Here is a 12,490-nt window from a genome sequence, read left to right as displayed (position 1 = left end):
CTATAGTTTTCAATAGAATCACATTAGAGAAAATGGAGTGATTACTCTTAGATGAAATACTGAGTTAGGTTCCAACAAGCCTTTGTTCACATCTTTGTCAGGGAAAAAAGATATACATAGCCTTGCTTTATGTACATTCCTCTTTGATGGCAACATAGCTGACATACTATTGTCTTATTGACACTGATTTCACAATCAGTAGCACTACAGGCCATCCTGGATAGAGCTTATCTGATTCTCATATTTCTTTTTATAAGAACAGCCCAGGCTTCTCGCACCTTGCAATACTATACAGCTTTCTAAGTAGAGATCCAGACAACCAAAACACAAATACATTGAATGCTTGTCACTAGCAGACCGTGAGATAAACACATTTGGAGTAGCAGACCTAAAACAAAACAAAACAAAAAATCCTACAACATTTTGTGTGATGTCATCTAATATGAGCAGGGACTGAGTCAGAACTTCCCCAGTATGTTTATATTTGTTTTTGGATGACCACAGAAGCATCACAGGGGATGAGAGTAATGGACACTTTGGCAAGTAGGATACTTTACTGTGAGCTTCAATAAATGAGGATGGGTACTATGTACACACACAAATTTTGATATGTGTATGTAAAAGTTTGAGAGAACAAACTTGTACAGAGGCATAAATATACAGGAAAGAAGGCTGCAGTAAAATACTTTTCTCTTAAATTTTATTTATCAATTAAATAAGTTTTGTCTGTATTTTAATTAGATTCATGGTTTATGGGGAATTGAAAATATACACATGCTAAATGTATATAAGTACACTTGCTTATAAATTACTATTTCCAAGAATGGTCACAGGGAAAAAAGAAAAGAAAAAACAAGAGAGCAACAAGCCATCCTTGTCTAGTCTTACCAAAAGCAAATCCAAACATCTCCTTTCCGGCTACACCTCTGAAGTCTTGTTTTTCTGAGAATTTTGAAATGATTGTCTTTCTCTATATACATATAATATTTCCCTTCACTGAGTTAATGTGTAAGGACACTAGTAAGATATCGCAGTTGGTTTGGAAAGTAATTCATAGGGTAAACAAGTGTAGGAGCCATTGAGAGTGTTGAGGTGAGTTTGCTAAGTGATGTGAACTAGGTCCACCTGCAGGGGTATTCGTCGGCACGCATTCCTTCAGGGGCACTCATGCCTGTACACCCCTGGACTGAAAAATGGACTGACAACATTGAATTACAGAGCCCGCTGGAAAGGTGACTTCAGGTAGGAATGGGCAGTGCTCCTGGGTTTTACATTTCAATATTTTTCCTCTACATTTCAGTTTTTTAAAAGCGATTTTACTCTGGCAATTTGTAGCTGAATTCCACAGGCTAAGCTAAAGTTATGGAAGTATAAAAGGAACAAGAGTGTCAATTCAGTTATGTCAAGCTCTCAGCCTTACCAAACAACTACCAAAAAGACCAAATTCTACTTCAAAAGTGGAACATCAGGAGTTAGAGAGATGTATCAGCAGTTAAGAGGGCATTCCACCTTTGCAGAGGACCCTTGTTTGGTTCCCAGCACTGGCTTACCACTGCCTGGAACGCCAGCTCCAGGGAATCAACTGCAGATACCTGCACTTGAGTGAGCACACACACACACACACACACACACACACACACACACACACAATTTAAAAATAAAACATAGCAGTTTGGGTGGGGTGGCGCGTGCCTTTGCGTGCCTTTAATCAGCACTCAGGAGGCAGAGGCAGTGGATCTTTGTGAGTTCAAGTTTATCCTGATCTACACAGCTAGTCCCAGGACAGCCAGGGCCATATGGTACGGTCCTATCTCAATAAATATAAAATAATAAATCATTTTAAAATATAAAATTAATATTCTTTTTTCTATATTTTTATTTTTTATTAATTACACTTTATTCACTTTGTATCCCCCCATAAGCCCCTCCTTCCTCCCCTCCTAATCCCACCCTCCCTTCCCCTTCTTCACCCATGCTCCTCCCCAAGTCCACTGATAGGGGAGGTCCTCCTCTCCTTCCTTCTGATCTTAGTCTATCAGATCACATCAGGGGTAGCTGCATTGTCATCTTCTGTGGCCTGGTAAGGCTGACCTCCCCTCAGGGGGAGGTGATCAAAGAGCAGGCCAATCAGTTTATGTCAGGGGCAGTCCCTCTTCCCATTACTATGGAACCCACTTGGACACTGAACTTCCATGGGCTACATCTGTGTAGGGGTTCTAGGTTATCTCCATGAATAGTCTTTGGTTGGAGTATGAGTCTCTGGGATGTTCCCTGTGTTCAAATTTTCTTGTTCTGTTGCTCTCCTTGTGGGGTTCCCATCCTTTCCAGCTCTTGCTACTTCCCACATCTTACATAAAATTAATATTAAGGAGAAAAGTATTTTTTTCAAGGTAGAAACATTCTCCAACATAGGTTAGGAAGTACACAGAAGTTATACGGTGTAGACACATTCTGTAAGATACTAAGTTCCAAGAGATACTGAGGTCACAAATAACTTAGAGCTGGCTGAGGAGGACAATTGTCCTCATCAAGGCTTCACTCAGGCTAATGAGCAGAGAGAATGAGCATCTCACCCATCAGTTAGCACTGCACTGTTAATGTCAAATAGAGAAGCAGGAGATACTACATCCATGTAAGATAGATATACACACATTTAAAGACATTCTTACATTAATATGCGGTTTATATTTTCCAACTGCCAATGTTCAGAAAGACTAAAATGAAAGATAAGAAAACATAAGTATGATTTTTATTTTGTTGGAAAAAATTTAATACTTCACATATACGCATATGTATCTATGAACATACACGATACATAGCGGGATTATTCACATGTATACATGCATGCACACTCCCTTTTATTGTATACCAAGTCAGCTTTATGTCTGAGGTTAATGGCTTAGGGTTAGTCTGGGTTCTTTCTTGTTCTGTTTCCACTGTCAAATGTAGAGCAACTCACACAGAAAGCCAAGCAAATAATGGATCAGACAACTTTATTACCTGCAGTGACAATGAAGGACAATCTGGATGCTGCTGGTTTCCTAACCTTTTCCCTCAGCAATGTGGGCCTTGGGTTCCAGGAGGCCCACAAGCACCCTGTTCACCCTTCACCCTCACTCAAAGGCAGGTAGGCCAAACAGTTCAGGCTTGAAGTCTTTCAGAGAACTAAGCACGAGGGTGGCCTTTCTTGTCAGGTCTGTGCTCAGGTTTTTATCAGGTACCATGACCGCCTGCATCCCACAGGTCACGGCTGCCTCCACTCCATTTGGAGAATCTTCAAAGACGAGGCAGTTTTCTGGCTCAGCGGGGGGAGAGAACCTCTTGGCACAAGTAAGAAATATGTCTGGGGCTGGCTTGCCGTGATGAACCTCAGGATCATCCCCCAGAACAATGTGGTCAAATAAACCAAAGAATCCCTCGTGTCTGCTGGTCTTCCTTTGGAAGGAGAGAGAGCTGGAGCTGGTGGCCAGGGCGAAGGGTAAGTGTTTCTTCCGAAGGTGGTGGATCAGTTCATTAGCTCCCGGCATGAGTGAAGCTGTGTGCAGCACCTTCTGCAGCTTCTCCTGGCTTTCTTCCATCAGCTCTTCTTTGGTCATGGGCAACTGCAGGTACTCTACTATGATCTCTGCGGTTTCTAGAGTTCTCTTTCCCATGACCCTGGCCTTGACATCCCAGTTGTATTGCTTCCCGTAGCGCTGACATATTTCTTGAAACACCTCAGTATAAATATCTTCAGTATTCAGAAGCAGTCCATCCATGTCAAATATCAGGTGTGTAACTGGCCGAAACTGGGGCATGGGAACTGCCTCCGCCATAGTGATTGCAGTTGACAGAGCCAGAAGAGGAGCGCATGCCCAGACAGCCTGTCCTACGCATGCTTGTTGTGGGCTTCCGAGGCATATTTCCATGGCAACTGACAATTCAAGAAGAGAAGACTGCAGAGTCATGAGCTTAACAAAATCAACAGGTAAGCACTAAACAAGAAGCGAGGAAACAAATAATAAAATAGGGGAGAAAGCAGACACCATAATACTTAATTTATGAAATCTAAAACTTGGGGTGTCATGGATTTAGGTGGAGGGTAGAAATGAATCCTTCCGGAATGTACCAGGAAGCAGATGTGGAAACGGAAGGAGAATGAAAGGAATAACTTCTACCTTAACTATAGAAACAAACAAACAAGAAACATATCCTACAGTTTCTTTTTTTTTTTTTTTAAATTTTATTTTTTCATATCCTGCAGTTTCATTCACAAATATAACAATGTTGTAAGACTATGAATTTAAAAATTAAAACATAATAGATATTTTAAATGAAAACATATATGTGGAAATTTAAATTATTTTATAAAAAATTAGGTAAAGGAAGTTTTGGGGGGTGTGTGGGTGTGTGTGGTGAGCCTTCATAGATTTTTTTTTTTCCTAAGGAGACATCAGTTCATTAAGGAGTTTAATGCATGAAGAGAACAACTTCTCTTAAACAATCTTAACGACTTTCTGAGCAGTCTTGTTACAGATGATGCACAGAAACTCAATCACTTGATATTATGCAGTAGTATGAATTTTGAAAGGATCTACAGCTATCAGAACTAGAATAGCCCATGCCCCACATGGTCATTAGCTAATAGAGTTAAGTTGATTGCTTAGGCCCCAAGTAACCCTAAGTAAGACTGACTTAGGGGACTGGAGGGATGGCTCAACCTTCAAGAGCACCTATTTTTCCAGGGATCCCAGGTTTGATTCGTAGCACCCACATAGCAAATTACCATAGTGTGTAACTCCAGTTCCTTGGGATCTGACCCCCTTTTTCTGTTCTCTGTGGCTCCCGCGCGCTTATGCATGTGGTGCACAGACATACAGGCAGGCAAAGTATCCACATACATAAAATTATAATTGAATATAAAGGCCGTGCTCTACAAAGACCACATCATGGTATAGGTAGGTGGAAGTCATGTCAAACGTTGTAATAAAGTCTTAATCTTATAGTTCTTAGAGTCCTGTGTTACAAATTATATCCAAAATGGTCATAATAACCAGGAAGCTGCAGAATATAAACATATAAAAATGTATAAAAATTGTCAGTTGATGGGTGATGATGTGTATATGTCAACTCCAGGCAGTTTGAAGCTATTAAATAGCCTAAGTGTCAAACTTAACCCCAACCAAAGCAATCACCACTCAAAAGAATTATTTAAACTGGTTGCAAAATTAAACATGTAAAGTAAGTTTTCAAGAGAACCAAGAGTCAAAGCAGAATGCCACTGGCTACTGCATTTGCCATTAAATCATATTAAGAAAACGTTAAGTACTATGCTAACATGCTAATTACACAGCAAATAGATCTATCAAAACATCAAAGTAAAACCCATAAATCAGTAGTTATATGTCAATTGAGATTTAAAAATGAGTATGTATTTACATGCATATGTACATACAAATTATTCCTCTGTCAATTTCTGAGATCCTCAAAAAGTCACGAGGGAGAACTGTGTTTTAAATATTAAGTTTGAAAATAAATTTGTATGAGAAACTAACAGCATATAAAAGAATCCTTACCCAAACTAAAGCTTAATTTAAAAATTACAAGGATCGTTAACATTTGTTTATTGTTTATTATATTTAATTATTCCAGTCTTATCCCAGATATCTGATACAAATTATTCACATAAAGCCTACTGTATATAGTGTCATTCTCATTTCCCAGTGAGGAAGCAAGTGTAAGGGGTGAGGTCACAGGGGTGCTGGATGTTGAGGCTGAGTGGTCATTTAGTGCTCTAGCTCTGTGCTGTAATGAAGACTGAAGTTTTTCTCTGATGTTCTATGTAGGGAAGAGAGTCTGCTCCTGGTACTTAGCGTGACATTATACCTTCACGCAATAGTTCTCTACCTGTCTCATTCGTTTGCCCTCTTTCAAAATTCCATTATTTTTCTTAGGGCCCTTTATTTTTGTCTCTATTTTATTTATCCTGATTGCCTCCCAACTGTTGCCTTCTTGTTCTTTAATTGTGGTTACAGGGCACTAAGATCCATCTTACCACATAAATCAAATACTTTTGTGATCCACACCTATCATTAATTCTTACCGTATTGGATAATTGATTAGGCTTTGTGTTGTTTTTCAATATCGCTAAAGATGCTGAGCTTTGGTATTCATGCCTCTGTTCTGTGAAATAACACCACATCAGACTGAACCAGTTAAGTCACTAGGATATTAGCACAAACAGAGTACAATAACAAACAGAAGCTGAAAGTTAAAATTATAGAGGCCACATTGGTTCAGAGATTTGGTCCATGCTATGTTTTAAAATAAGTTGAGAGTATTTATAAGCCAGTAATGTTATGCAAGAGTATCTGAATTTCTGGTTTCTCTTAAAAACAAACAAACAAACAAACAAACAAAACAAAACAAAAACTAAACCTGACAATGATGTTCCTATAATTTTCAGAGCAATAATGAAATTATATTGTAATAAAGTTTTCATAGTCTTTAAAAAAAATCTTACATAGTCTGTTCATTCATGTAAAGTGTGCCAGCAGGTAAAAATGTGTATGGTTTTGCTTGTTCTTTTTGGAACTTCTAATTTAAGTGCTCAGGAGCTGCTGTAACATTCCCTACACTTGCAATGTTGAAAATTAAAAAAAAAAAATTTCTGATTTACTTTGTAACTATGTATTTTTTTAAACAAGTGTTTCAAGCCAGTTCTAAAATTGACCTACTTTGGAAATTCACTAGTTACTTTTTAACTGCCAAGAATGACACCTAGGAACACTGCAAGTGACAACCTTGAATAGACTAGGAAAGTGAACCCAGAACATACTATGACTGTCAAAACCAGAGCAGATATGACTCTTTAAAAAATAATCAAAAATTATGAAAGGTAGTCAGTGTAAGAAAATTTAATCAGAAATTTCCAGAGCTTTCCTTCTTTTGTATATGAGTAGAAATTCTCCTTTGCTTATTCTCAAAGTGCTTAATTAAAAACCACATTTAAGTACTGACTCTCCAAGATTTCACCCAGGTAGTACTTGGATGTGATAGCCCATGCGATCACTGTGGATGCCAGCAGACTTGTCTTGAGGAGGCGTCTCAGACTGATTTGGATTATATGCTACAGGTACTTAGAGACATCCACTTTCATGGCATCGTTTTTAGTTGCATTTTATGCAACTGAGAGAGTATCAATTCATTGGACTGTGTGGAAGGAAGTGGATACTGTGTTTTGGTGCAGGATCCTCAGACATCACCTTGCTACCTCCCAGCCTGGGGATCAAGCTGTGCTGTATTTGAAGCTTAGTTTTATGTAATAGTGGAGAACTCACTTGATAGCTTCTGTGGCTTATTTCCTTTTTGTAACACTGGAGAAAATGTAAATGTGTATGTGATATATGTGTGTGTGTGTGCACACACACACCCCCATACCCACACACACCCACACACCTGAGATAAATGCCTATATATGTGATAAAGAACCACCAATACAGCACAGTAACTCAGAGAAATATATGAGAGGTCTAAATCGTGACTTATATCATCACATAAAGAATTCAAGAGGCGAGGCTGAGTGTGGAGCCAGACAGTTTGGTCCCAAGAACCAGTCATATTATCTCCTAAGAGCTTTAGAAAAAAAATACTAAAATTAAAACCATATCTACTTGAGGAGGTTACTGTGGCCATTAGAATTCATGGGGAAAAATAGAAAATTCAATAACTTTAAAAACCTTTTCCAATCGACCTTGGATTTCTCTGAAAAAAAAAAAAAAAAAAAAAAAAACAACAACAAAAAACAAAAAAAACAAAAAAAAAAAAAAAACAAAAAAAACCCCAAATCCATCTTATTAGAGGTTTGTGCCTCCATTGGCTATTTGTATTTCTCCATTGCATTCTCATCTCATAGTTTCTTACTGGATCATTTTTCAGCCATCTCCTCCAGCATGTACTTTCTCCATCTCTCACTACCAGAGGACTCCATGTTCCTCCTGTGTCTGGCCTCCAAGAAGAGTCCATGTCTCTGTCAGATGCTTTCCAGGACAAGTAAAGCCCAGCAGAAAACTAAGGGCCTTTTTCTCTTTTGCTGATATTTGCTTGTAATGTCTTCCAGCTGCCTGCCTAACCTAAAGTTTTATATTCCCCAAATAAATAAAAATAAAATAATGACTTAAAATGCATATTTATTTGTCTACATCCTAGACTGGAATTCATAGCCAGATCTAGCTATAATTCCCAACGAAACACTGCTCACACATCACACTCATCAGCTGTGATGAGGCATGTCTTGCAAGGCCTGAGAGAGTGACTTGGGGAGTGGATTGACCAAGGGTGACTTCAGCAGCAAAGAGAACTGTGACAGAACAAGAGAAGGTTCTAAGCGGATCTAAGGGGGTACTTTTGGATGATCTCTTACTGGAAGCCATGATTACTGGACATTTCTGGAATAGAAGCAAGACAGAATTGTCTGACCCTGAGGCAAAGGGGTTGCTCTCCTTCTGGATCCCCACGCCAATCAAGCTTTCACTGTAGTGTTGGGGAAAGGAAGGACTGGACTGTGAGCAGTTAGCACAAAGTAGCCACAACACTTGGGACACAGATTGCAGGGATAGAATCAGGCATAGACTCTGAGTGCAAAACTGAAAAGAGTTTATTGTAAATGTAAGTTCATTTTTCCTTCTGAAACATGGATATAAAATATCAATGTGAGTTTTCTCTAGAGATTATAAAGACTTCTACTTCTAAATTATTGTTTTAAAGTCAGAAAATAGAAAATACTTATCGCCAGACTCCTGCACAAATAATTTTCTTTCAAAGAAAAATCTCTTGTGAACTAGAAATATTTTCTTTATATGATCAGAGGAACTAATGTTTAAGATTATGTGGTTTATACATGATAGAGCTAGGATTTAAACACACATTTATCTGACTCTTTTTTTCCATAATAAGTAGGACATAAAATTTCATTACAAAAATATACCAAGATGAGCTTTAGAACTGAATAAGTGAAATAATGGTTTTCTTATTACTTTAGCATGTGGAGGGAAATCATGGATGATTCATATTATATGCCTTGTTTTGAAATAAAATCTAATTTTATTTCATGTAAACATGTAATGAATGTCTGAATGAATTTTGAAATCCTACTTTTAGAATAATTAAATTTTTGTCTTTTGTCCTGATATGGCTTCAGTACCCATATAGGTCAGCCTTGCTAATTATCAGGAAATACTTCCTTTTCAAAGATGGACTGTGATGGGACATATCTATTTTTTTCTAGTAAAGAGAATGATCTGTAAAGTTAGCTTTCAAATCACTTGACATGTCAGAAAGTCAATGAAGTATGACAAATAGATGTAGAGGAAGCATTTCCCTTCAGAAGCCCACTCTGAAGCACTCATTCCTTAGACAATGTCAAGAGTGGATGAGCTGCCCTAGGAGTCTCATTTTCTGAATGAAATGTTGAAGATGAAATGACAAGGTTTCCACTATGTTATTCTCCTTTTAGCACATAATCCTACCATTCACAGTTCTCTGGCCTTTGGTGTGAAGCTGTTATAGTTTCAATATGGTTTGCCCAGCTGATATAACAGTTCACACAAGCCACATAATTGTTAGCATTAACAGGATTGTAATCCACTTTGACCATAGCATTTAGAGGTGGGAACTTCAGAAAGGGATTAGATACAGAAGACTGAATTCTGCTAGCTTCATAAGAAGGACAGAGGCCAGACTCAGATATAGATTCTGCTCTGTCATGTGATGTCATATATCTTCCCAGAACTCTGTCAAGAAGGTTACCCTCTATGAAGGGATGCCACTAAAGGGGACACTGGACAGAGCCTGTGTCATGATGTCTGGACTTTCAGCTTCCATGGTTGTGAGTTAAATAAAAACCAAACCAGACCAAATTAGAGCACAATATCTCTTTCATTGCTTAGTATCTCACCTCAGGTATGTCATTATGGATGGAATATGAAAGGGGTTAATGAGGTGGCTTAGCAGGTAAACGTGCTTACCACCAAGCCTGATTACTTGGTATGAGGAGAGAACTATTTCCTCAAAATAAACTGACAAAAACATTCAAAAACATGCCCACTACAAACCAAGTGAAGCAATTAAAAAAATTAAAGTTGCCTATTATAGAAGCAATATACAGCTCCACAGAGGAATTTGATTTTCATTGAACTAGTAATACTGGGACAGCAGTGCATTGTAGCACAATTGAAGAATGTATGGAAACAACATTTCAGCATTGTTTTACTGTGTATAGACTTCAACATTTAATTTATTTTCTATTCAAATGTTAGAAAACATACATAGAGTGACTTAGGAATAGCTCAGAATCAGACCATTCTTCATAATTACTTAGCATGCCACCAAAACCACAATCAATTGAGCTCAAATATGCTCAATAGCAGTTCCAATCTTCAGGTCTAGTCTTTATTGATCCTGAATAGTTTGAAAGAGAATAATCAATTGTGGTAAGAATACGATCAGATCTGGGGTGTAGCTTAGGGATAAGGAGCTTTCCTAGAATACACGATGCCCAAGTTAAATTCCCCTATTGCATAAACCTGACACAGTGACACAATCTTGTAATCCCAGCTCTTTGGAAGTAGTGGGAAAATCTGGGCTTCTAGACCTACATAGCTGAACAGTGAGTTCACAGTAAGTCTGGGCTACATGAGACTTTGTCTCAGAAGGAAAAAGATAGGATGAACTAGGGGATAATTGACAAGATTCACTTTTCTAGATCCTTTCAGTGAAAAATAATCTAGCATTACATTAAGTCTTCAACTATAACAAATTCTTGAAATTTGGGATACTGTTCTAATTCACCTTAAGAATACAGAACTCAGTCTAAGATAAAATATTTCTTCATTACTAATTTTTGTAATTCAAACTAGACTACAAAAAGTTAACTGAAGTTCCAGTTTGATGTACTAATAGATACCAAGGCTTTCCTAGTGTGGAAGATAAGTGGGGAAATGACAGAGGCATGGTTAAAAATCAGGAAGAGGCATGGTTAATGTGTAAATCCTAATGACTATCACACAGTCCTGCCACTATAATCACCATCTCTAGCTCATTTTTCCCTGAGTCAGATGTATACACTCAAAAATACAATAAACAAAACAAAAAGAAAAAAAATTCAGCATTCACTCTTTTGGAAACCTCATTTGTGCTGGTTGACTTTTGACAATTCAACACCAACCTAGACATATCTGGGAAGAGGGAATCTGAAGGAGGACCTCCCCTATCAGCAGAAGGGGCATGGGAGCAGATGAGGGAGGGAGGGTAGGATTGGGAGGGAATGAGGGAGGGGGCAACAGCTGGGATGCAAAGTGAATAAAATGTAATTAATGTGAAATAAAAATTTAATTAAAAAAAGAAAATAACTTCATAGGATTATTCCATAGGCAAGTCTGTGGGAGTGCTGTCTTACGATTGAAGTGGAATGGCCCAGCTCAGTATTGGCAGTATAACCCCTGGGCAAATATTCTGTGGTGTACACAAAAAAGCCTGTGAAAGCCATGGAGAGCAAGCTAGTAAGTTGAATTCTTCTATGGCTTCTGCTTCAGTTCATGCATCCAGTTTTCTGTCTTGAATTTCTTTCCTGCCTCCCCTCGGTGATGGTCTGTTACCTTCTTGTGTAAGATGAAATGAGCCCCTTCCTCTTTAAGTTGCTTTTGGTGATGGCTTTTATTCTACCAACAGAAGCATAACTAACATATTGCATAAATAATCATTATTGTTTAGTCATTTCTGAAGTAGATCTCTTATAATGAAATATATCAAAGAGATTTGTGTGAAGTAACTTGCAGAGAAATGCTAACTGCCTCAAATTACTGTCATCTTACAGTTCTAGGCTCTCTCAAAGAGGACAGAAGTAGTATTTGCAAGCTGATCACTAAAGGAGACCATGAACCCTAGCATCATCATTACACTACGATGGAGTCCAAACTTCTGGCTCCATCTTTCTGTTAATACTCTATAAATTTTATTGGTTGATTCTTAATTATCTTGATAATTAAGATAATTAAAAAATGATAATTAATTATCATTTCCAAAATGATCCTGTACAACAACAGATCATCTGGATCATCCCTGATCTCAAGCTGTACTACAGAGTAATGGTAATAAAAACTGCATGGTACTGGCATAGTAATAGAATGGTGGATCAATGGAAACAAATAGAAGACCCAGAAATAAACCCACACACCTATGGATACTTGATTTTTGACAAAGAAACCAAAACCATTCAATGGAAAAAAGAATGGACCAGTGCTGGTCCAACTGGATGTCTACATGTAGAAAAATACAAATAGATCCATACTTATCATCCTGCACAAAACTAAAGTCCAAGTGGATCAAAGACCTCAACATAAAACCAGACACACTAAATATGTTAGAAGAAAAAGTAGGGAAGAGCCTAGAACTCATTGGAATAGAAGACAACTTCCTGAACAGAACATCAACAGCACAGGTTCTAAGATCAACA

The 12,490-nt window shown here is 38.0% G+C and overlaps 1 protein-coding gene across 1 annotated transcript; it reads right to left on the bottom strand.

The window, feature by feature from the left end:
* Positions 1-3,042: 3,042 nt before the first annotated feature.
* Pudp (pseudouridine 5'-phosphatase) lies at positions 3,043-3,815 on the bottom strand. The gene has a single exon (XM_021628936.2). It carries the CDS (start codon positions 3,813-3,815, stop codon positions 3,114-3,116), a length of 702 nt encoding a protein of 233 aa, XP_021484611.1. The 3' UTR covers positions 3,043-3,113.
* Between the last annotated feature and the right edge of the window lie 8,675 nt (positions 3,816-12,490).

This window comes from Meriones unguiculatus, chromosome 2 (assembly GCF_030254825.1).
Source record: "Meriones unguiculatus strain TT.TT164.6M chromosome 2, Bangor_MerUng_6.1, whole genome shotgun sequence".
Taxonomy (NCBI): domain Eukaryota; kingdom Metazoa; phylum Chordata; class Mammalia; order Rodentia; family Muridae; genus Meriones; species Meriones unguiculatus.
The sequence above is the reverse complement of the archived record's forward strand: the minus strand, read 5'-3'. Positions and strand labels throughout refer to the sequence as shown.